We start from the raw sequence: 27,709 nt of genomic DNA, 5'->3' as shown, positions 1-27,709 counted from the left end.
ACAACTGCCATTTGTCAAATTGTGTTCAAATTTTGTGAAAACTGTTCGGGTGTGCTTTATTTTGCAAATTTTTATAAACGAGATCGTGTTGTCAAAATGGAGAATAACAGTGAAGGTAAAGAAAACGCAACTCCCCTAAAATCGGAAGATGTTGGAAGTGTCATACTACAAAAATTGAACACGATTACGAAGAATAACTCGGCTGCCACAAAGGTAACTACTTTCAATGAATTAAATAAGTAATACCTCTCATTTCCCTGCTGTTTAATCTCTTGTCTGTCTCAGCGATGATTATATTATTTAACGTTGCGAACAGTTATAACGTGATATGTATTTTTGTGAATTTCTGAACGATATTTTGTGTCTTCTGCGATCTGTTAGACATACTTATTCATTATTTAATTTATAAGCAGTTTTTAGAAAACTTAATGGATAGCTATATTTAACCATTGCCTGTAAGTTTCTTGATTTTTTTGTACACAGATGTAGGAATATTTCGATGACCAACTGCTTTCGAAGATGTAGACGCATGTATTATATACTATAATTTTATTCTAACTTTGAAGAATATTCTCGAAGTTAATAATGCATAACTTTTTACATAATACTGTTTTCCTTATGCTATATTATGTATGTTTCCATTTAATTCTAATACTTCAAATCCATATCTTTTCAATTCTAATACTTCAAACACTAATAAAAAAAGATTTTATTTGATTAATATTTGTTTTTACAGACACCTGAAATCCAGGACTTCTGCATCGTGAAGCCAATCAGCCGGGGATCCTTCGGGAAGGTGTTCCTGGGCTACAAGAAAACCAACCCTGACCACCTGTACGCCATCAAGGTGATGAAGAAGTCGGAAATGATCCACAAGAATATGGTATCACAGGTGGTGACGGAGAGAAATGCCCTGGCTCTGTCCCGGAGCCCTTTCTGCGTTCAATTGTTTTATTCCCTACAGTCTGCTTCTTCTGTTTATCTTGTAAGTTTCATCATTACTTTAAACATTTTAATTTGTGTAACAATTCAAAAGAATGTACACTTCCGTAATGCATGCTTCATTAATGGAAGATACTGTTATTGGCTTATTCAGGATGTTGTCTTTCTTAAATTTAAATTTTACTATGTTAGTGTTTAGATAAATATACAGAAAATTTGGACACGGTGTATCAGTTAGATAGTAATGAGAAGTAAGTATTTCAGTTTCCTAAAATTGAAAATAATGCATTTTAATAGTTATTTTGTTAAAATTAAAATTAGTTGTCCGCTTGGCGGCCATTGTTATTGATGTGAAAGTTTTAAGTTTAGTTTTTTCTTCGCTTATTTTAGGTTATTTGGTTCTTAATTTGGTAATTAAAAAAATAAAAATAAACTAGCCAAAAAACCTATTTAATATTATAATGTCAAAACATGCCTTGAAGAAAAGGCGTAAAATTATCTTTTTTTTTTATTGACAAATAAAAATACTATCAAAATACATTATTTTCCATTTTCAGTAACTGAAATAGTTGTTTCTCATTATTATCTAACTGAAACAAAGTGTTTTTTAAAATAAAATCTGCCAAATAACCGTGTCATGTGTATTTTAAAATTATTGTTCAAACGAAGTTGGTCTGTGTAGTTTTTATAAGCACTAATCTTCTTCTTTCTTAAATGTTTAAACTTGTTCTGTTGACTTCTGTTGACTTCTGGCAAGCCCCCTTAACCCTTTTGCTGCCCGAAAGTAAACACAAGACAGATACTCCCACGCCAAGGATTTTTAGAATATTTTACATTGCCTCATTATTTATTATCCTCAGCACTTAGAGATTGTAAATTATTACCAAAACAAAAAAAAAACTTGTTTACGTTACACTTTTGAAAAGTCTAAACAAGATATCTTTATGAATTGATGCATTATTTGACGAATAAAAACTATCTATGAAACATCAACAAACTTCGACCCGCCGCCATTATCAAATCAGTAATCTCACCAACACATACAGACATACTATAGTAATATCAGTATTCACGTCTCCGAAGTGGGACATCTGCAACGGCTCACCATTAAATTTCTCACGATACAATTGTGATAATATTATTGTTTTAAACTTAATTATTTATTAAACTTTTATTTACAGTTTCTTATCGTATTATTTATGTTAATAGTTTTTATACGAATGGTAGACTTTAAAACAAGAATGAATGAATACACAATGCCGCATTACACTGGGAACACATATCGAGCCATTTTTCTGCGCCTTTGTTTAAGTTTTGTATTCGCACAAACATGGCAGGCTCTGTATGGCTTGGATTGTTTTGATGTTTACAACCTCTTTTGAAAGCAGACGTAATGGTGTGTCACAAAAAAAAATATTAGGAAAAACGACAAATTAACACAATAATTAGTTTCTAAACACAGATAATTAAAATAAAATGTATATTATTACTTTTTCACTCGAAAGGCGGATATAACAACTTATTTAATTTAAAAAAAAAACAAAACATGTTGATTACCACAAAACTTATTTGCACTAAAAATATGACCACTTAATAAAAACAATTTGTTAAAATAATAACGTTAGAACCACGATTCGTTGCAGATTCTAAGTATTCGCGAACCGTCGAGATAAGAAGGAACCACGTGATACACTAACACAACTACGCGCGCGCGGGGAATTCAAACACTGAGAGGGGAAATATTGTAGTCTCCAGTTTGACGAGGTCTTTCATAATATAAACAAAATCATTTGTCACATCTGTGTAGAGATGTCGCTAGATAAAGGTTCAAATTATTTTTTAAGCCTGAGTTTTGCGCCATCTATACAGAAAGTTCCGAGATATCGCAAGATGAAATTAAAATCACGTATGATTGCGCGCGGCAGCGAGGGCCCGGAATCTTGAATCAAACATAGATGCGCACGGCAGCCTCCGGGTTAATAAAGTTCACCAGGGACATCATCCTTGAAACATTTGGCAAGAATGTTGTGACGCTGAAGTGAGGGAGGGTAAAAAGAAAGAGAAGTGGAAGTGTTCAACATCAAGGTTTATTGGTAATATATGTTTTTCCAGGTAATGGAGTACATGGTAGGAGGCGATTTGAAGTCCCTGATTGGGGTGTATGGATTCCTGGAGGAGTCCATGGCTATATTCTACGCTGCGGAAGTCATCCTGGCTCTGGAATACCTTCACCTCCATAACATTGTACACCGGGACCTCAAGCCAGACAACATGCTTCTGACTATGGAAGGCCATGTCAAACTGACTGACTTTGGACTCTCCAGGATTGAAATACACAGAGGTATAATATTATTATGTTATTTGTACGTGTTTTCTTCTTCTCTTTGTCCTATTCCGGTCATCCACAGGACCCATCGTCTCGACAGGACTCGTCCAGTTGTCCCTAACCTGCGCTACTTTCACGGCCTCCATCCATAACAGACCCAGCCTCTCCTGGCACAGCCTCTCCAATTTCTTCTTCCAACTTTGCTTGGGGTGGCCAACTGTACCTCTTCCCTCTCTATTATAAGGGGAATTCGATCATCTGGCATTTTCAATATCGTCACCTAAAGCAATAGTGGGATATCTTAAAAAATGCTGTTCTGAGATAATAGGACTTTTAGGTTTGCGTGAGCTCTAGCAGCATCAAATTAACTAATCTTGCAGATTAATGATGTGGTATAAGAGAGGTAAATTATTTAACATCAACACAAAATTGTAATAATAGAAAAATAATAAATTTTTTCATACTAATTTCGATAAAGTATACGTAAATCTGGAAATATCTCACTGTTGCGTGGAGTGTTTGGTAATCATCTCAAATTATCTCAGTGTAGCATAGTAATAATATTACAAGTTTAGATGGATAAATGAATTAATAATTGTTTTTCGGAAGATTTTTTCAATGTGGACGACTGTTTCAGTCTAATAATTATTGCTTAAAATAATTAATAATTCTTAATTCTGCATGTTTTTCCATGCTGTTTATAATCATAAATATATTTTCAACAGTACACACCCACTCACTCCTATAGTTTGTCAATACGACAATAGGGAATTCTCTTCACACCAAAAAATCATTTATTATTAATTATTCATATGTAGAAACACTTCAGACACAAGAATACATAATTTTTATAATTTTCAAAAATCATTTATTAAAGTTATAATGACTTTAAAAACAGGCGCGAACGAAATATTACAATGCAGCTAAGAACGCCCGGTGATTGGTCAAGCATTCAAGGGCGAACGATGACGTCGCGGTTGACCGGCCTGAGTAGATCCTGCAAACCTATTTGCTTTAGCTGTGTTTCGCCATTAGGAAATCGTACCGTCATCTTCTCGCTTTATTTTCGTTCCCGTTTTGCTGTTAACAATCAGTCTTTATCAAGACTTCTCTTATTAGTTCCGTGTAGGTCTCTTTTTGTTATTTCATTCGTTATCATTTAGCCTAGTTTATTAGTAGAGACGATTTGTCCCGTATTATTGTCGTGCGTGCAGCGTGCTAGCTAGATTTGCGATGCCGAAGGCCGAGCAAGGATTTCAGAATGCTACGTCTGCAAATCTTCCTCGAGTGGATATGATGATGGCGTTGACCTACACGTATTACACGCAACAAAATAGCTGTGCAGTATAGATTGACTTCGTGTTGCTTCCAATAAAAAACTAGGTCTTTACACACATTCTTTGCTTCATTCACATTCATACATCGTATCTCACGTATATATGTTTTTTTTATGTAGAGTATTTTGTTCACTTGATTGTGTCATGACTTCCTCAAACGTCCCCGACTTCTTTACCATTCATATTCACGTCATATATTCGCTTTACACTCCTTTCTTTGTTCATTCGCACTACATATCTAAACTATCATATCTAAAGCATCCCTTTTTATTTGCTTTCATCATCAGCCTTGCATTCTTTACAAAAAAAATAATGGTATTTGTTGACGCTAAAATTTGTGCAAATATTCCTATCAAAATAATTACGTGACGAACCACTTTATTTTTAGTTTTAAAATTTTGAAATTTGAACCCAAGTTAATACTGCGCATATATATATGGTTATTGGTTATGTAAGAAATTTTTCGTTTTGATAGACTCTGATGCTTTCCTTCTCTTGATATCAACTGGCACATGTACAAAGTGTTTCTCTGGAGTAGATACAGTTGTATTTGTACACAACGGTACAAAACACCACCTCTTAGGAAACCGTTTATTAACATCTACATCCATTGCGAATGAATGACAGCTAACGTCATGTAAGGTAGGTTAGGTCACAACACATTTGTTTATTTACTTTTATACATACAGTGGTGCCTCACACAACGAACTTAATTCGTTCCACGAGCAAGTTCGTTATGCGAAAAGTTCGTTATGTGAAACGCGTTTTCCCATAACAATACATGTTAAAAAAAATAATTCGTTCTGTAGCATAAAATATGGTAAGATGACATAAAAAAAAGATAAATTTTTTGTTATTATTTTTATTTAGATATATCTAAAAACATAATGAAAAAAACACACATTTTTTAATTTTAAGAAATAATCGAATCTTGCACATCTTCATCCATTTTCCGCCGATGGTGCAGTGAAAAACCTGTCCAAAGTCGTTTGTTTCTCTCTTTTCTTCAACATCTGCCGGAAATAACGGACAAGAGTATCGGAGTACAGGTCGTTGATCCTGTTTGGATCCTGCTGGCCAAACTCTTTGACGAGGTCACACTGTTTTACCCCACATTCACTCCTTCTAATTATTTCCTGTTTCATTTCAAGAGAAATCACCTTCCTGCTTTTTTTAAAACCCATCATATAAAAAAAATGTTGAGTTTATCTTAAAAGGACGACTGCCGTGATACGTGTGCGATTTAATTCGTAATGAAGAACGATTGCTGCGATACGTGCGTAAGTTAAGCGTACTACGCAGTGACTAACGAGTCTAACGACTGCCTGCGCGGGAGGATGCAATTAATCGGCAGTGATCGTAGAAGATCGGGCGACTTCGTTGTGTGAAGCGAAGTTCGTTGTGTGAAGCGAAGTTCGTTGTATGAATCGTGAAATGAACGAAAAGGAAGTTCGTTGTGTGCAGCATTCGCTGTGCGAGGCGTTCGTTGTGTGAGGCACCACTGTATAATACAATATTTAACTGCAACTTGAGGTCAAAAAGTGGTAAAATAAATAGTAATAACTATGTGGATTGTAAATATACCACAAACACAACGAATAACACTTAAAAGGGAGAATAATGCGAGATGCAATTCATCAATGCGTTGATCCTCTTGGTTTAACCAGCAACAAGCAAGACAGGCGGCGATGGCGGCAAAGGTGTGACGTAGCACTTGTGACGTAGCGGTCAAGATGGCGCATGACCGTTTTCAGAGCCGAAATAGCATGCAATGTTTAAAACAACTACAAAAAATTGAAAATGCAATTAAAAAAAAAGAAAAAAAAAGAGGCACATAATAAAATAATTATCTTTATTGAAATAAATTATTTACAAAATGCACGAGAATTCCCTATTGTATGGGTATATTCCCTATATATATGTATTGTAAGGTGGAAAAAAAATGAAAAAAAAAAATATTTGTGCTTATAAATTTATTTATGAGAAGCGTATGTGACAAAAATAACAGAAAACCTTAGAATAAAATTATGTAAGTAACAAAATTAACAGAAAACCAAGAATAAAAAGTAGGTATACCTATATCAAAAATAACAGAAAACCTTTAGAATAAAAAGTATGTAAATTTTTTTACAGAAAACTTTAAGAACAAAAAAATAAAACAAATATATGTTGATTCCCTGGAAACCTACAATGAACCTTCATCGTTATTTTCTTCTTGATGGTTCATCTTTAGTGATCTGTAAAATCTTAACTTTATTCCAAATACATTTATTTTTGTCCATGTTTATTGAGAATTTTTTTTCAGTCTTCTCACATACCTTCTTCCAGTCAATGAAGTCCGTTGTTTCCATTTCTGTTAACTTATAACGAGGTTCATTCTTCTTGGAACACTTTATGATCATCGCTAACTCCGTTGGAATAAATATTAGGCCTTGTTTTAAAACCCTGACCTTTTCTCTGTCGATGCAATAATGAATGGAGTCTGCTTTGTTCTCTGAGTGCCCAACAATTAGATATTTATGGGTAATGATTTGAATATCAAGTGTTCATAGTGCATTCATGTACATGGAAAATAAAAAATTGTTTTTATTCTGTGCCACACAGTTATCAGAATAAAAGATCACTTCCCGTTTCCCTTGGCAAAGGTCTTTTAAAAATGTGTACACGCATGTAAACATTTCAATTGCGCCTCTTTCAGCTACACCCTCATGCCGCATCGTTTTGGTATTGTAAATACAGAAGTTATAACGTTTAACTTGCTCTTATAAAAAAATATATATTTTGCCATTCGGCAACAGCATAACAGCTTGAAAGTCATAAATGGCAACTACAGTATCATCAGTGGTCTTGGTAATGTTTTTATCTTTTTCTTGTCGAGATAGCTTTACATTCTGAATGTGTTCAGAATATTATTATTTTTTCTAATTTCTCATTTGCAGTACTATAGTTGTAATATACACAAAATGCGCAAAGATTCTTTTTTGGTTTAAAAAAATATATATTGAATTTGGTATTGAATATTTTCCTGTATGTAGAGTGTGTAACATAGAGATTACCAACCGAGACACACTTCTATTTGTACAAATTGTACATCTTTTGGATATTTGGAGATCCGAGCTGATCCTGCACGACACTAGTGCGATTCCACTCTAATAAAGCTGTTGATGTGATTCATAACACCATCATAGTACTCTTTTTAGGGTGAATTGCCTAATACAAAAAAAAAACTAAATCATCCTTTTGCAGGAAGCTGTCTGTTTTCTTTTTTAATGCAGTGCTTATGGTATTATTGCTTATATCTAAGGTTGCCATAAAATAATCTTACATACACGTATGTTATGTCCATCTCTCTCAAAATAATAACCACTATTAGCTAGCATTCATGGAATCATAAATATTAAAATATTTTAATCGATCAACTTCCAAAACAGATTCAGAACATTTGTATTTACAATTAGTACACAGTACAGGCTTAATTTGTTTTGCTCTGCGTACCTTTCCTGACTTTGCTACATACTCCTGACCAGTATTCACCTTCAATTTCTTTATGTTTCTCTTCCAAGATCACCCAACTTGTTGAAAATTGTAGAACTACAGTGAGACAATGAATTTATTTCAGTATTTTAAACTACCTTTTGAAAGCAACAGTGGGACAACATAAATATCTCAGTGTTGCTCTGAGTGACCGAACATTTAATACTGAGATTTTACTTGTAACACTGGTATTTTTTTTTTACAAAATATCCCAGTAATGCATCATGTAGAGCTCACAATTTTACATCAAACTGCATACTTATCTCAAAAGTGTATTTTTCGAAGATATCCCACTATTGCTTTAAGGTGACGATATGTACTTGTGCTTTCAACATAATTTATTTACTATACAGTAGGTATAGTCTTTATAATCTGAACAATTAAAAACCTAACCTGTTTGATTTAAGGCGTATTAACCAGCGACCGAGAATTCGAATTTGGTCAAAAGACGGTCTCGCAATCGGACGTTTTTTAGAACGAGACAGAAATACCATATTCATTCCACTGCCAGCCGTCCACTCCGCGCGGCGGTCGAAACCTACAGCATGGTTCCGATGAAATAACAATTATTGTGTTTGAATTTTCGGTTGTAGCTTCCTTCCTAATAAGTAGTTACATACATATTTGTAAATTATACGTCGGAAACATAAATAAATACATAAATAAATACAAATGCAGTGCGTTGACATAGTAGGTACAAAATAGGTAGGTATTTGAATAAACATTTTTTTTTTAATTTTTCAAATATTTTTATTCACTTGTTTTTTTTTAAATTTTTTTTTACATAGGTTTTACAAAAGTGATTAACGTTAAGTTTGATTGTAAAAAATCTCTCGTCTTACATATTTATCCGTTTGTAAGATAGGTATTACCAGTAAGTTTTATTTCTAATACTTAAAGTAAGTATATCAAAATAACCTCGTTTTTTTTCTTCTAAAACAAGAAGCTCAATTCACAATATGACATTATGAAACTGACAAAAAGTAACACTAAAAATACTAAATATGTTGAATTATACCAATGTAATAGGGAATTGGACAATAGAATAGAAATTATTAACAAAAACATGATTTCAATCGCACATCACGAATCAAAACCGTTATTTTGACGGGAATCATATACGCATAGACTAAAATGCGGCATTGCCTGCTCTTTTGTAGCCAGTTAAATATATTTATATGAGGAAGATTTCGAAACAGAATTGTACAGCTTAATGTGTAACTAAGAAAATTTTATTACAAATAGTTTACATGGAAATGGAATTAATCTCCTTCGAAGTACTGTGCTTGACTAGAGATATACTTATACCAACGTTGAATCCATGACTGGAAACATTTTACCACGAGTTACCCGACACCGTGTGTACAAGGTACTGTTGCATACGTGTTGCTCGCGCAACGCCGGGTAGTCAATTATGGTTTATGATTATCGCGGTAATTACAGTTGAATCGGTCACCGTAATATACCATGCATTTCCTGACACCATGTATACAAGGGTATGGTTTTGTGCGTGTAACTCGCGTAATGCCGGGAATTATTGATATTTTATAATTACCGCGATATTCACGGTTTCAGTCACAGTAATTTCACCACGAGTTTCCCGACACCGTGTACACGTGGTAATGTTGCATGCGCGTAAATCGCGCAACACCGGGTAGTAAATGCTTGTTTATAATTACCGCGGTAATTAGAGTTGAATCGGTCACAGTAATATACTACGCGTTTCCCGACACCATGTATACAAGGGTATGGTTTTGTGCGTGTAACTCGCGTAACGCCGGGAATAATTGCTAGTTTATAAATACCCCGATATTGACGGTTTCGGTCACCATAATATCCATGATTCACAATATATTGTAGGTACAAGGTGCGCCAGAGAAACTTACTTATTTGAAAAAATTCCCGACCGTTGAGTTGGGCAAGTAGAGGGGCGGGATGGGGCGCATCTGGAGGACGTCCCCAAGTTTGTTTCCCATTCTCGTCAGTTGCCATTATGCTGTAGTCTAGAGAGCAGCGGGCATGAATTTGCTGCGACAACATTTCCCCAACCGCCTCATCTCTCTCCGAGACGATCTCCCATGGCCGGCGCGCTCTCCGGTATTGACTCCATGTGATTTTTTTTATGGGGTTATTTGAAATCCCTTGTTTATGTCGATCGACCACGGACCATAGATCACCTGAAGAACAACATTCCTGATGCTATTGCCAATATTCCGATTAATATGCTGAGAAGAGTGGACGAAAACTTCAAAAAACGACTTAACCAGTGTATGCGCGATGAGGGTCGCCATTTAAAAGATGTAATTTTTAAGACAGTATGAAAAAAAACTTGGTACATTGCATTTTCAAATAAAAAAAGAATTACAACAATAACTACAGTGCTTTTGTTTTTATTGAACTTTCAAATAAGTAAGTTTCTCTGGCGCACCCTGTATTACCTATTTAAATAATAAATGTAAATTACACATACCGACGGAATTTTAGAGACAATATTTGCTTCAGAATCACAATCATTCGTCGGTAGGTGATTATTTTCCCTGAAAATTAAACAACACAAAATTATCGCTAAATGTTATAAAAAATATATGCGTATTCTGACTGATTCGTTTGAACGACCCTGTAGCATATAGAGTACGTACAATGTACAAGGATAATTAAATATGACTAACCCTTTTTTTTTCTGCAAATATTTCTCCCATGTACGTTTTTGATGACGAAATTTTTGTTTTCTTATAAAACTTTTGTCCGATAGTATTATTCTCTCCATTTTTAAACGAGGAATTTCGTTAAAATGTTATCAAGTAGGCTGGCGTGGAATAGACGTCCGCTCGCCGCCCTGTCGCAGCGGGGAATGATAAAATTTCGGCTTGCGCCGGGGTAATCAGAAACAACGAACAAACAATAAACGCGAATCGAAATTAATTACTATTTTATACTTTAAGAATATATTTCTTGGTTAAAAATTATTTTTAATGTTTCAATAATATCATAGTAAATTATTTTTGTAAAAAAATCTCAACTATACCAATTTGTAAGGTCATAAATAAATAGTCAAATTGAGGGATTTTCCTCACAAAACGCGTCCTCGGATTTATTTATTAGTAATTTTATTTGAAATAAAAACAAAATTCTTATACATACATATGATAGATAATTTATTGATTGTTTATACTGTATTATTATATGATTTGAAATATTTGTTGTATAATACAACTTCGCCTTTGAAAATGCAACAAATCTGCGCATCGTCCAACGGTAACACTTTATTATGGTATGAAAATAATATTATTTTTCAAAATTTAACATCTTACTTTAATAGATAAAATAACGATCTTTCGAAATCAATTTGTGTTTTTTTCTAGAAAAGTGTCCATACGTCTAAAACTGGCCTCAAAAATGCCAAATTTCAGGTCAAGTCTACCTATTTCGCCTTAACAAATTTTCATAATACACACTGGAATATTTTATCAACAGCTGGATTTTCGAAACATTTGGGAGTTTGACATTTGCCAGAATCTTTTAACTTAGACTCTATATAGCACATAAATCTGTATATAGGTTGTAAGCATTTATATAGATATCAATAATATTACATGTTTTATCTATGGTTTTAAATAATGTGTTTCCTTTCTTTGCAAAACCAAGCTGTACAGGACAGCAGAAGGATGTACATACATAATCATTAAGGAAATTAATATCTTTCTGTTGTCACACATTTTACATTGCCGAATCTTTTATGAAGTTTATCACTGGACACATATCATGTGTCAAATGGAATTTAACCATAGTAATTAAATTTCAGTTATTTTTCTTGGTTCATTAGTGCTCCCATGCATCCTGTTTGAAGATAAGAATAATTGCTGCTCATTAACACATAGAAACTGTTTAATTTTAGACCAATATGTAAACAACTGGTTTTCTTCAATGGTTAACGTCTTGTGTTTTCCAACCAAAACCACCCCCCCCCACGTCACCCTGTGGTTTGGATTATATAGTATTTTGTACTTCTCAATTAAACTTTCACGTTGAAAATAAATAAATCATTATGGGGCATAAGGTAAAGTTATTTAAATACACAGTAATTTCATCAAAAGCTTGAGGTGATTTTTCATAAAAACAGTACAAATTGTTGAAATATTATTTAAGTAACACTTTTCCATTTTCCAGATCTCGAAATGTCGGACCTGATGAACTGCACCCCCAACCTGAATGCTCGCACTCCCGGGCAGCTGCTGTCCCTCACCTCCCACCTATCCTTTGGGTCCGGGGGACCTCTGGGGCTCGGTGGCGCCGGGGGCTTGAAGGGCTCGCTTGGCTCCAACCTGTCTATGGGCTCCCCCATGGGAATGGATCCTAGCGAGAATCTGCTTCAGACACTTGAGGAGAGCAGTAAGTTGATCATAAATTTAAATATTTCTTGTTTTGAAATTTTTTTCAACCGGGTATAAAAATGCCCTTCTTTCGATACAAAACTTGTGATGTCAATTGATTAAACATATTCTGTTTCAGCAAAACGCGGAATCAATTCCCTTTTTAAGAACAGCATAGTGAATGAATTCATCAGTCGAGAATCCATCAACAGCTCCAGGATGTCAGGCATTATGCCCTTCCAATCAGCTGAAAACATGTCACTGGACCACACACCCAACATTCATAGCCATTTGGTAAGCTCTTCATCTATTTGTTTACTTTTAATTTTGTTCCTGTCAAAAATATTCTTTTGCCATCGCTCTAGTGAAATACCATTCAGTAATGTAACAATGTTTAGTGAACAGATCTTAATAACCAGTTCTTCCCCAATTCTTTTTTGCCTTTTCAAATTTGTATTATGGGTACCATAATCCCTTTGGCTCCAAGCGGTTTAAATTCCTGTAAGATCATCACAACAAAAAAGTATTATAACCTGCACCGCTATATTCTTTAACTGAAGACATATTTCCGTAATAAATCGAATTTTCTCAGCCGATTACTCTCAGGCCGGCCCTTCAAACTCTGATATTTGAGTAAATTGAAAAAAATACGACATCCCAGTGTAAATCGATTCAGATTCACAAAATAATAGTACAAAATAGAACGATGTATAACTGCGTAAATCAACATTTTACATTTTTGCCACCAGATTCAGAGTTATAAAATTATATGATTTATTTTTGCAAAAATCAATTTTTTTCCAGTTACAGATTTTTCTGCGCAGAATTTATCTTCGGAATACGAATTTTGTATTAAAAAATATTTTGTACTAGCTGTACCCCGCCACGCATTGCTGTGGCTCATTCTGTCTGTGCAGATAGAGAAACAATAGTGCGTGTTGCTTTTACTTCTTACTTTTTTTCAAATAAAGCATGTTTGTCCAACAGATGGCGCTGTTTTTCAAAAAAAGCACCTTTTTACTTGGCACAGGTGACATCTATATAATATATAAAAACACACATGTATTCAAATTTATTGTTGTGTCAAAATTTCAAAGCAATCTGTGAAGAACTTTCGAAGAATTAAGATTTTGAACAAATGAACATTTACATTTTTATTTATATATATATAGATAAAAAAATTACGTAATATGCATTTTATCTAATTATCTGGGTTCAATTAACGGGATTCCACTGTTCCTACCTGCTTGAAGAAAGTTTGAAAAAAGAATTGTAATTGAGTTGATAGTGACGTTTCTTTGGACAAATTGTATTATTCCCAATTTGAAAAAATGTTGGAAAAAATATATTTGGTTTATAATTAAGTGGGTAGATATTTAAGTGACTTACAAATCTTATGATTTCACAGGTAATTTTGTTTTTGATTTATTGACTCGAGATCCACTGTTCACTGAACTACTAGTTACTTTTTACTATCATGCAGAATCACCCCCAGAAGTTGTGGACTTCACCTTGTACATATGTTTGTATATATTTTATGTTACACTGCACAAAAGCACCCCTATATGTACGGTGTAAAGACAGGGGAAACGTATGAACCCAAGATTATTCTATTTTAAAATTTCCAGAATGCCAGCACGCTGAGTTCGTACCACACATGCGAGAGCTCCACCTCGAACACATCGCAAGACGTGTCCTCGCAGGTCAACAGCAGCGCGGCCCAGCCCACCGATGACACTGCCAGCTCCAGCGCCAACAACTCCTCCGCCAGCTCCTGCAAGATGTGCCTCAAGGAGAAGTCCTCCGTCTTCTCGCCCGCTTTCGCCCGCAGAAAAGCCGTCGACACTTCGCCGCTCAGCAGGATAAGACCCTTCAAAAGGCCGGATAATTATCGGTAATTCATAATCTGATGCATTCTAACTTATATTAGATTCTAGCTATTGATAACAAAACTATTTTTTATCTCATATTTTCAATTAATGTTCTTCAATCATCCCTAAGAATTGAAAAGTACGGAACTAATGATATGGAGTCCTGACATATTTTTCAGCAGCTAAATGGATATTACAAAGTTCCATATTTCGCGATGAAAATGACTTTGACGAATTTGCAAACTGAGAATAATTGTGTTGTCCTAAAAATTTCAGACAGATATAGTGTAAGTTTCATGAGGCCGGAGGTTGTCAGTGTTTTTGATGCTTCACTATGAAGAAAACTAGAATATGACATGTTCCAAGAGTCGAGTTGAGATTAGTGGAATAAAAGTTCTTTATCACCGCCATTGAACCGTATTCTATTACACGGAATGGACTGTAAACCAAATCAACAAGGATGAAAATATAAAGCACATTCAATTGGGTTTGAAAATCACGGGAAATGTGGAATGATGGAAACAGCCTACCTTGAATTCCCATGAATTCCTGCAATATGGCTATCGACGAACTGGCACTGTACACAGGGTAAAATGTCCTTCAAAACGAGATGATAATTTGCAAAACAGAGCACAAAGCATGTAAATGTGCGACTCCAATTCATGACGACATAACAAACGCAACTGCTTGCCGACACAAATACGAATGTACTGACTTGCGACAATTTACAAAGCAACAAATCATCTTCTTCTTTCCAATGTGGGTAAGGCTGTTTTAAGGAAGGGAATGGATAGTAGATATGATAGTATATGATGGGAAATGATAGTAGGTATTATCCAAAACTGTTTCAATACTAAACAGTTATATTTATTTATCTACTAGCTGTACCCCGCTACGAGCTGCTGTGGTTCAGTCTGTTCCATAAATAAACCACTCGCAGTATGTCTATATAGATCGAGAAGCAATAGCGTGTGTTGCTTTACCATCTAACAGATGGCGCTGTTGTTAAAAAAAAACATGTTTGTCCAATAGATGACGCTGTTTTAAAAAAAAAAGCATGTATTTACCTGTCGCAGGTGACATCTATATAATTTAGGTATATAAAAACATAAGCGTATTCGAATGCAACATTGTGTCAAAATTTCAAAGCAATTGGAGAACAACTTTCGGAGATTTAAGATTTTGAACAAACGAACAATTACATTTTTATTTTTTTAAGCAATAATTGTTCGCCTGAAACACTCATCCACATTGAAAAAATCTCCTGATAAAAAAAGATAAAAAATAAATTTGTGCTATGCATAAATAAAATCTTGTCTTTAAAACATTAATTTATCAAAAAAATAATAATTAATTACATTTTTATTTATATAGATAGATAGATGTACATAATATTACAAAATTACTGTTTATACACTATTTTTTTATTTTTTTACCTTTACCGTTGATACATTTAATATGTAGTGCTAAAAATCTTGTAAACTTACTGTAGGTTTCAAAGAATACGTCCAAATTGTCATCCATCATATTAATATAGCGGATTGCTCATACCAAGAGTGAATTCAGATACAGATTTTGAACAACTCGCTTGACAATACAACAAGTTGTGGCGAGTATTCCAGCAAAATTTGCGTCAGAATCTAAATATGTCATATTTACAGCTTAGTTTGGTCGTTCATTACTCATTGTGTAATTTTCTTACCTTTTATTTGTTCTGTCACGTTTATTTTGTTTTGTTGATCTCCAGCGGCATGAAGCGCAAGCGCATGCGCACCAACGACACCGGCAACCTGTCAGATGAGGAAGCGGGCGAGCGAGTGGCCTTCCTGACCCGGCCCGGTATCGGGGACCAGCACACTGGCCTTACGCAGGAGATCCTCGTCATGGAGCTGGCCGACGACTGCACGCCTAAGCGCAAGGCTATGCATCTCAGCCCCACGGCCGTTAATCCCCTCAAAGGAGTGTTGAAGAAAAGGTACATAATTTTTTTTTTTTACAAATTATTTCACAAAGACTTGCCAAGCTACCACAAAAGGAAAATCGAAATAATAATGATATTTGTATAGCGCCGTTTTTGTGAAAAATCATCGATATGGGCACTGTATAAATATATAATAAATTCCTACAATGATCTATCTTATGGCTAGCAGATTGCATCCACCGGTTCGTCGATCACTAATACAAAACTATAAGAATGCAATGCATTTTATCAATGAATGTGATACTGCCTTAGAATGTAAATATACTTGTAACGTTTGGAAATTAGCCGGGTTGTTGAGACCCTCTCGGGTTATGTGGGAGATGGCAGCTTTTACTGTTATTGGAAAAGGTTCTACTTTTGTTCTGAAATAAAAGATTCTTTTTGGAGCGATCATACAATGTATATTTAAACATGGACAAATTATACATTAATAAACACCATACCCAAAGATAGTTGACAACAACCGCGTATCCGTTTGATTAACAATTAATAACTTTATCATCTCCAACAGCAGATGGTTTTCGATTTGGGAGGGCAAAGCAAAAACCTCCAGTGTCACTTCACACTAGTCATTTCGACAAAAAAAAGTATTCATTTTGTAAACTCCAAAATAACACTTTGACACACAGCATAAACATCCTTACCAACAAGGTTGGCCCGAAAAATTAAAAGAAACAGAAATTTGGCATTTTTGAGGCCACTTTTCTAGAAAAAAACACAAATTGATTTCTAAAGATCATTATTTTATCTTGTAAAGTAAGATGTTAAATTTTGAAAAATAATATTATTTTCATATCATAATAAAGTGTTACCGTTGGACGATGCGCAGATTTGTTGCATTTTCAAAGGTGAATTTGTATTATACAACAAATATTTCAAATCATATAATAATACAGTATAAACAATCTATAAATTATCTATTAGAAGTAGTTAGAAGAATTTTGTTTTTATTTCAAATAAAATTACTAATAAATAAATCCGAGCACGCCACAGACATAGGAATTAATAGACGAGAAGATAATGGCGAGGGGTAAAATCAACTGTTGAAGAACGAAGGGCGTAAGGCTGACTGTGATTCGTCAATAAATCAATCTGACAGTAAATAGGCATCTCGCATTATAATATCACCATTTACTTCTTAAAAGTAAAATCTGCTTTTGAATGAATAGACATTTTTACATGGGAGCGCAAATTACTCGCCACATTATGAACAAATTTGCGAAGTCCAAATTCGGCAAAAAAATTCGGTTCTATTTTCAGAGTCGAATATTTCGTTTAAGTATTTAGTTAAGACACTTTTATAAATGTTCATAATTTACTTCCCAGCAACCAACCAGCTTTGTGTTTCGCGTCCAGACGTTTCTCGATGTGATAGTATATGTTTCTAAAACTGATCTATATTATACGATGTGAATATGCTTAAAATAAAGTAAAATAATGCTTATATATGGAATGTAATACGACAATTGGGTTTATTCTCTTTTTCACATCTATTTTTACAAGTTTTCATAGTACAAGTCAACATTTTGCCGTGTTATTTCGTAAAATGAACCGATGATGCCTCGACCATAGTTCGCACAAGAATGATGACGTCACGTTTTCAAATTTCACTTGAGGCCATACGCGAGCCCAGCCGGCTCCAATGGAACCGGTATGGGGAGTGGGGATAATACGCTTTTAATCACTTAGGGCAGGTCTACTAATATTCATATGTCTATGGAGCACGCGTTTTGTGACGAAAATCCCTCAATTGGACTATTTATTTATGGTCTTACAAATTGGTATAGTTCAGATTTTTTTACAAAAATAATTAACCAAGACATTATTGAAACATTAGAAATAATTTATGACCAAAAAATATATTCTTAAGGTATATAATAGTAATTGATTTCGATTCGCGTTTGTGCATTTTTATTAACTCTCACAAGACCTAATTTTGTCACTCTCCGCTGCGACGGGGCGGCAAGCGGACGTGTATTCCACGCCGGTCTAGTTAATATCATTTTAAAGAAATTCCTCGCTTAAAAATGGGGAGGAAAATATCCTTGGAACAAAAGTTTTATTAGAAAATACAAATTACGAAATCAAAAACGTACGTGGGAGATATATTTAAAAAAAAAACAAAGGTTAGTAATATTTAATTATCCGTGTACATTGTACGTACTTATATGCTACAGGGTCGTTCGAAAGAATCAGTCAGAATAAGCACATGTTTTTTATAACATTTGGCGATAATTTTGTGTTGTTTAACCTTTTGAACGCGTTAATATGCTCCGTTTTATCTATACCCGTACGCGGTACATATTTTCAAATACCTATGCATGCAATTAAATGTCAAATTATAGCATTCTGGCATGATTTATTGGACTATATAGCCAGAACAGATTATTCTCCACAATATGAAAACAAATCCTCGTGTGTCAACACTCTTAGATGTTTATAAAAACAAAAACATAAAATTTCATACAAAGACGTACCGTATCTTTTGAATGTGGTCCCGCCACTCACTCGGCGTCATAAATAAACCACTCTCGGTGTGTGTGTACTTAGGCCACTGTGTTTATAGACACAAGTGGGACACATGATCACTTATCATTCTTAGTTATGAAAAGTTGTGAATGACATACTAGTACTAACGCCATCCGTTGACAAAAATGTAAACTAAAGGACTAAAAGGCGCGAAGAGGCGCACTTGGTTATCGATCTTTTTTTATGAAATAAAATTTTATTTTTGAGAAATTCTTGTAGATGTCAGCATCGTGATAGTTCTACAAATGTCCAAGTGAGCAAGAAATACATTTATGACGAAAGAGAGCGGGAATATCGGCCGTCAAAGTTGCCGTATCAACTGTTGATACAGCCGCGTGTGAGTATAGACTTTTTGCCGTAACAACAGTTGATACGGCCGCGTGCAAAGAGTTAATTTCCAGGGAAATGAATCAACTATGGACTATCAGGAGTTTATGTCTGACATCGATGTTTCATGTATAAATGTTGAAACTTATGCCAAAGTAGGTGAAACTGTTTGTGATTGGTGGTCAAAAAGTGCAACGAACCAAATGAATTTCGATTCGTGATGTGCGATTCAAATCATAATTTCTATTTTACTGTCCAATTCACTAATACATTGGTATAATTCAACATATTTAATATTTTTGTGTTACTTTTTGTCAGTTTCATAATGTCATATTGTGAATTGAGCTTTTTGTTTTAGGAAAAAACAAGAGGTTATTTTTGACATACTAACCTATGATTTTTCAATCGAAATTTACCTCGTGAATTTAATAACATTTCGACATAAGACGACATTAGACGAGTCAGGTCGCTCCGTTAACTATGAAAACAAATACATGAAAGCGATACAATATTATGCAATCGCATAACTACATATGTAGGTAGGTACCGTAGAAAATAGTTGGAAATAAAACCTAGTTTTAATGTATAATATACTACTTCAGTTGTAAGGAATAAACCCTCTTTTCAATGTCATACATATCAAATCAAGTAATACTATAAAGATAAGTATTAGAAATTAAACTTACCGGTAATACCTTTCGGAAAAACGAATAAATAAGTAAAACAAAAGATTTTTACTCACCCTTGGAAAACTCATGTAAAATATTTAAAAAAAAAAAAATTAAACAAATATTTGAAAATTTTTTTAAATGCATATTCATATACCTACATATTTTATATCTACCATGTCAACAAACTGCATTTGTATTTATTTATGTTTACGCACTCCGACGTATAATTTACAAATATGTATGTAACTACTTATTAGGAAGAAAGCTACAACTTCAACAACAATAATTGTTATTTCATCGGAACCATGCTGTAGTTTTCGTCAGCCGCGCGAGTGTACGGCTCGCAGCGGAATGTATTCGGTATTTCTGTCTCGGTCTAAATAACGTCCGATCGCGAGACCGTCTTTTAACGAAATTTGAATTCTCGTCCTGCTGGTTAAGCCGCCTTAATTAAGTGACATAGTCGAATCTTCGTCGGTTCCCCAGCCTGCGAGAATTCCAAAAGTGAAACTTTTTTCCTGCCGGAAATGGAGCTCTGCCAAATTCACCGAAAAAATGTTGCCAGTACAAATACAAGCTTGTGAATTAATTCTTTCACTGGCCAGGTAAAGTCAGGAAAATAATTATTTTTGACAGTAGGAATTATTTTCGTAACAATTCCCCCTTCCCGCGAAAATGTTTGCCCTCAAACATGAAATCTACGCTTCCGAAATTTAAGCATAAAAATAAACTAACTAGAAGATAGCTCCAACAGGTATCTAGAAATTTTATCAGAAAGTAATATTTAGTAGCTATAAACATCATCTTAAGAACTAAATCTTTTAAATCTAGATAAACTAAGGAACAATAATAGTAGGATGGTACGAGAATAAGGAGTCCATAAGCACCCTCAGCTTGAAGGAGCTGGGTCTTGATAATACTGGCAGAAGCTCAGACCTGTTATTCTCATGATATCTTAACATGGGGAGCATCTTAAAAAATATAGAACACAAACATATTAAAAATATATATATACTTTTCCTTCAATAGGAAATTTTGCCAATAAAAGGCTTCACTTTTAGGGTAGTCAACTAGCCCTTACTTTCACTGAATTTAGGATATATATCAATAGCGAAAAAGAACTACTCTATCTAACTTGGTCAAACAGGTTAACATAAAAATAGTTTATTCAACAAAATACAGAACAAGAAGTAAACCTAGACTGAGGAATATCTTACAGAGATATTCAACTTATCAGTTTTTTTTTAAAGAACTGATGTACAACATTGTTAGATCAAGAAGTAAATGAATAATACTTATGTATTATTGAATTAGTAAGATCAAGTTTACAAAAACTGTCTACTAAAAGTGGTTAGACTAGGGTTTACATATTTAAATACCTATCTATCAAATTTTTAGATAAGGTTTTACAATTCCAAAGAAATATCTATCCATACAAGTGGTTAAAATAGGGTTTACATAATAAAAATACCCAATTAACAAAAGTGGTTAGAGTACGGTTTACATAATAGAAAAATACCTATCTTTCAAAATTAGATCAGGTTTTACAATACAGCAGATATACCTGTCTACAAAAGTGGTTATAAGAGTATCAGTGGGAACACGAAGAAAAGCAAAACAGAATCTAGAATGTTAGGCTTAGGTTAAAATGCTATAATTAATTAATTTTAACCAAACACCTAGCTATTAAAAGTGAACCAGTATGAGTAATCTTGAACAAATGTAAAAAGAATAAAATATATTTACAATTTACACTACTGAGGGAAACATTGTTGCCTATGAAAAGAGACAAAGGCAATGCCCACAAGGCATTCCTTTAAATTTAGCTTATTGAGTAAATCGAAGTCTTTTTATAAGCCCAGAAAAAAATAATGTATAAGGCCTATGAAAACTGCTTTAAAGTTCAAAATCTCCTACTTACGAACTTATTCGGTTATGATTTTATTGTATAATGTGGCAAATTAAGTTATGTATTTATAAAATGATCGAAAAAAAAAAAAAATTATGCCTGAACATACACAAAATAAAATAAAAGGCACTTTTTGGCCATGTTTTTTTCTTGCATAAATCAAAACAGGCGGATGGTGTTAAGCGGGAATGTAAACCTTATCGCCATCTACGTAAGGGTTATTATTGATAGCGGCTCAATTTAAAATATTACACGACGTAGTGCATCGCCTTAAGGTGACCGGGTATGTCATCAAAATGACAATTCAACACACCTCCAAAAAGTGATATGAAGTCATTAAAAGTGATGAAACAAAAACCAGGTTAAATAGGTTACATAGGTAACTATTAAACCTAGTTTTCGTTTCATCACTTTTTGGAGGTGTGTTGAATTTTCATTTTGATGAAATATCATGGAACCGTTGTGAGGGTGAAGGTAGTGGGGAGGGAAGGGAGATGGGGAAGAGGAAAATGGAAATTACTTTTTTTTTTAAAAGTCTGTATGAATTTAGAAAATACTCCGACCTTTGACAGACCTTTGACTGCCAGTAAACACAATGTGTTTACTGGCAGTTAATATTCAGAAGTGATGCTGCTTCAAATAGCTAGGTTCAGTGACCAAATCTTATTCCTTCTCTTGATCAAAAAATGTCTGTTACATTGTTAGGTGGCTCTCCCAAGACGATGTCCATCCCAACAACGCGGGAGTGATGTTTTCAACCCCTGTGTCGTCCACCAAGAAGTGCCCGTCCTCCGATGGAATCAAAGTGACTAAGGCCACCCGCTTCAACCTTCCCCTGAACGACACCAATCCCAACGACCTCTCTCAATTGGCTTCTCACAAAGTCCAACCGTGCACTGTAGAGTGCTTTCCTCCCAGATGCATGAATATGGTAAGACCGTCTGCTAGTTAAATCTGTCTTTACTTAAACTGTCAATATCTTAACATACTGAGGTCTTTGGAGATTTTGTCTTCGACTTATGTTGAGATCTCTCAGATTCATGATTCATTTATAAATATACCCGTTCAACATTCATTTTCAAATAGATTTGCTGTTTTTGGATGTATCTCAAAATGAAATACTGTTTTTGAAATCAGATGTGACTATTTTAGATTATAATAAAACAAATGGAAATATGCAATACAAATTTTAAAATAGAGGAATTTTTTAACAATTGTTTTGTCGCTTCATAATTTTTTTCTTGCAAACAGTATAAATACAACATTATACGAAACTAAAAAAAATTTAATTACATAAATATATTGTTATAGTTATTGTCACTTGGCTTTTTTCATTTCACATAAAAATCTGTCTATCTATATAAATAAAAATGTTAATCGTTGTTTGTTCAAAATCTTAAATCTCTGAAAAATTTTCACCGATTGCTTCGAAATTTTGATGCAACGTTGCATTCGAATAAGCGTGTGTTTTTATATACTTATATTATACAGATGTCACTTGTGGCAGGTAAAAACATGTTTCTTTTTAAAAACAACTCCATTTGTTGGACGTAAAAGCAATACGCGCTATTGTTTATTCACTGAGCCACAGTAACGCGTGGCAGGGTACAGCTAGTAATTAATAAAAACTTCACAAACTACAACTTGACAAATCTTTCCAAAGCAAATTTTTTTTGGAATGTATTTTAATTATTTGGAAGTGTCTATGGTTAACTTTTAGATGAAAATACAAAGCGTGGTGTTACCACTTTTGAACATAAATAAAAACATACATCTCACAGTAACACAAAAAGGAGATAGAAAGACTTTTATGAGTTCATATCAGCTTTTGCCATGTACACAAGAATACTCTGCTGCTGTTGGTGTTCTTTGTACAAAAGGACAGAAAGAGACAAAAAGAACCAAGGGATTAAGAGTAAAAAATAATAAAAATCTCTATATTCATCGAAATAGATTAACGGGTGTGAGTTGTACGTTTATCTGTATGTAATGTATTTTAGGAAGAGGCAGTGTCTCCAATAGAAGGAGCCAAGGGCATTGTGGCAGTACAGACGCCTTACAGAACCCCCAAGTCTGTCAGGAGAGGCCAGCAGGCTTCAGATCAGCGCATCCTCGGTACTCCGGATTACTTGGCTCCCGAGTTGCTCTTGAGGCAAGTGTGCAATGTGTAGATCTTATTAACATGCTGTTAAAAAAACATTTGAGCAGACTGTTAAAAAATGTTACAATGTGCATAGTAATCATTTCACATTATGTATAAGGTGTGCACAATAATAAAGCTAGGCTTGTATGTGTGTAGAGGGGGATGTGTTATTATGTTTGTTATTTCTTTATTTATGTGTTAAGGTGTTCAGTTTAGGTTTTTAGTGTATTTCAAATCATTATTGTTATTTATATTTCTGATACTTTTGGTACTACTCCAAGATATTTATAGTTGAATTGTCCCATTTTTTTAACATTTAGGATGGAGATAATTGATGTTTGTTTGAGTTTTCAATTATTTTTAAATGGTGCAGTTTTATTTTGAATATTATCTTTGTAAATTTGTAATGTTGCATGGTGAAGCATAATGCATTTAATTTTTAATATGGTATTTTTTTTTTGTAAGTTGCACCCCATCCTAAAATACCATATTAATCTATAAATTTTCAGACTTGACAAGCTACACAGTGCTGTTGAGGTTATTTTGCTTAAAAACGACCCTATACAAATCATCCAAATATTATTATTATTATTATAAGTAAAGTGCTCAATCTGCTACATAATCTAAATAGTTTTGTTTATTATTAAACAATTTTTCAAAGTTTTTTACGTAGGCCATGTGAATATGATATGTTATTTGTTATTACAGGAAGGGCCATGGCCCAGCTGTGGATTGGTGGGCCATGGGAGTGTGCCTCTACGAGTTTATGACGGGTGTCCCCCCCTTCAACGATGAGACCCCTCAAGCTGTCTTCAACAACATCTTACAAAGAAGTGAGTATTTATTGAACGTCACTGGAATGTTTGGATTTCATTATAGTTCGACCTTGTAGTTTTTTTTAACAGGCAATTCATTTTATTCTAAATTTAAATTATCTGGCTAGTATCCAATACTCATGTTGTGTACTCACGTCGCAAACAACTTGTCGCGCACAGTCCTTACACTTCCCTTAAAACATGAGACACACTTCTCCACTAAACATTATTGAATTCGCGAAACGTTAAAATTAAAATGTTTTCACAACTTCACTCACAACCAAACAGTTGCTGCAGTCATTTTTATAGCCTGTCATTTTCTGTTGACTGTTTTGTTCCTAGCATTGATCTAAAGCTCTCGCATTGTTACAAAATGTCTTACGCAAGTGACGCCATGTTTAAAGTCTCGATGAATCGTGACAACCTTGCCTGGCTAGTTCCGGGAGACTGGCGTGTTTACAAAATGTCTGCAATGTATGGCTGTAGTTGTCAAGATATTTGAATCTTCGAGTATCGAATACTTACGTAACCCTGTGGAAGAAGGGTCTAAGTACTATGTCAATAAATTATTTCCCAGACCTGGAGTGGCCAGAGGGTGAGGAAGCCCTGTCCCCGGAGGCTGTGTGCGCCATCGAAAACTTCCTTACCATGGACCCGAGCAAGAGGCCGGATGCTGTCATTGTGAAGCAGATGGACCTGTTTTCACACATCGACTGGGAGAACCAGCTCAGTGCCAGTCCCCCCTTTGTGCCCAACCCGGATGACATGTATGACACGGGATACTTTCAAGGTATGTACTCCGCCGCTCTTGTATTACCACTGCACTAAATATTATTTAGTAATAAATATTAATAGTACATATTTGGTGAACTTTATCAGCACCTTTAGAATGCCTTACATTGGTTTTTGTTTATCTTCACTGGGCGCGTAATACCTCCACTGTAAAATAAATAATACTTTACAGGAAAATGAAAAACACAAATTTGAAGCAGATAAATGAAGGTGAACCTCCAGATAATATTTAATTATGTTGATAAGGATTATTAATGTATTCAATAAAGGGTTGTCTCCCTCCATTTCCCTGCTTTAAATTTATCACTCTCCTCTAAAATTTAAAAATATTTCACATGGACGTATTACACGCCCAGCAATGTGTGTTTTTAATCGACTCTTAAAGTGTTTGAAGCCAGTTTCTGACTTCGGGCTAAAAGGCAGGTAATTCCAGGAATAACCCAGCGCTTTGAATGCTCTTCGTAACATTTATATGAGCGGGTTCAACCTAACCTAACCTAACATTCTGTGTATCATCGATGCAAATCCATTCCTTAGATAATGAGATGCTTATTAAAAATATATTGTTTAGAAAAATAGCTTAAAAAAATGTCTGATATTTTTAATTTGTTTTTTCTTACATCATTTTTTAATTTTCTTACAGCACGGAACATTCTCCAGCATCTCAATGTATCAAACTTTGAGTTATAAAGTCAGCGGCAGTGTTTTTTGCTTTTATCTGTGTTAGTTTTACCTTTATAAACTAGTCCCTTTGCTGGATTCCATATACCAGATGGTGCCATTGACCTAAAATCTTTAATTCTAGAGGAATATTTAACCTGCCATAAAATTTTATATGCGCTGTGATGATATAATAATATTATGTAATAGTCCTTGCTTGATACATAGTAATATTTTTATGAAGGCTTTTCTGAGAAAAGCTTGTCTTAGTTTGACCTCAATCTTAATATAGAATCTGGCTGTTTATTTATTTATTTGTTTAGTATTGTATAATGAGAAATGTTTAGTGTAATACTTGGCGGTACTTGTTGGGAATTTTTTAAAAACGTTATACAAGAGCCTCAGTTGCCCGTAGGCAGTGGAACTGAGGAATTAATCCCCAATTTTTGGGAATATGTGAGACTAGGGAAGAGGAAGTTTAGATTGTACCTATTCAGACCTGGTAACTAAACATAGCTAAAATAATTTCAAGCTGCAATTCGATTCTGAATGGCAGTCTCTCACAAGGACGATACTGAGGGAATCTTTTAATTTGGAATGAGGGCATATTTATTTAAATTCTACGACAACTCATATTATAAAAACAGTAATGTCAGCTTCTGAAAATTGAAGATTTCTGAATTGTAAAACTGATTGTTAAGTTAACTGAGGGACAAAGGAGATGAAGGAGATAGCCTCGCAGACCAATTACTTTTGTAAAACTGATTTTTTAGCTAACTGGGGGACAAAGGAGAAGGAGGGGATAGCCTCGCAGACCAATTAATTTTGTAGAACTGATTGTTAAGCTAACTGGGGGACAAAGGAAAAGAAGGGGATAACCTCGCAGACCAATTACTTTTGTAAAACTGATTGTTAAGCTAACTGGGGGACAAAGGAGAAGAAGGGGATAACCTCGCAGACCAATTACTTTTGTAAAACTGATTGTTTAGCTAACTGGGGGACAAAGGAGAAGAAGGGGATAGCCTCGCAGACCAATTACTCTTTTTACCATATGGGTGAAATTTTCTACTATCCAGTCCTATGGGCGTTTTTTAACTCTTGACTGTGTCCGCAATAGTTTATAATTTGCTACTGCATTCAAATAAAAGTTTTTTCTTAGACATACATCCACTTTTTTTAACTATGTCTCCACACGGGAGTCTTTTTAATGATTGAAAGGAGTGATCCTGGATTTTGAAGATATCCTGGTTGTAGGAGGTAGGAAACACACAGATCCATATTTATATCCTTGAATATTTCTCACCAAGTACCAACCAGCCTCTGAGTTTAGTTTTATAATAATCCTTAGATAGGAATAATTGTTAGGAAGTGTTTTATCATTATTTATAAACCTACACTATTCAGCAATATTTGTGTGGTTCGACTAGTGAGGCAGGCTTCAATAGTAAAAAAAAAACATTAATCAATATGTAGTGTTATAAAAAAAGCTTAACCCATTATTA

General features: G+C 34.4%; 1 protein-coding gene across 1 annotated transcript; it reads left to right on the top strand.

Moving 5' to 3' along the window:
- Positions 1–26,626, top strand: gwl (serine/threonine-protein kinase greatwall). Its single transcript, XM_089651087.1, has 12 exons — positions 1–213; positions 737–985; positions 3,055–3,283; positions 12,307–12,528; positions 12,649–12,803; positions 14,138–14,403; positions 16,128–16,355; positions 22,503–22,728; positions 23,798–23,949; positions 24,649–24,773; positions 25,333–25,545; positions 26,191–26,626. Exons 1-12 carry the CDS (start codon positions 97–99, stop codon positions 26,235–26,237), a joined length of 2,229 nt encoding a protein of 742 aa, XP_089507213.1. The 5' UTR covers positions 1–96; the 3' UTR covers positions 26,238–26,626.
- The last annotated feature ends 1,083 nt before the right edge of the window (positions 26,627–27,709 follow it).

The sequence above is a fragment of the Hesperophylax consimilis genome, chromosome 3 (genome assembly GCF_061612785.1).
Source record: "Hesperophylax consimilis isolate HC1 chromosome 3, BYU_Hcon_1.0, whole genome shotgun sequence".
Lineage (NCBI taxonomy): Eukaryota > Metazoa > Arthropoda > Insecta > Trichoptera > Limnephilidae > Hesperophylax > Hesperophylax consimilis.
The sequence above is the reverse complement of the archived record's forward strand: the minus strand, read 5'-3'. Positions and strand labels throughout refer to the sequence as shown.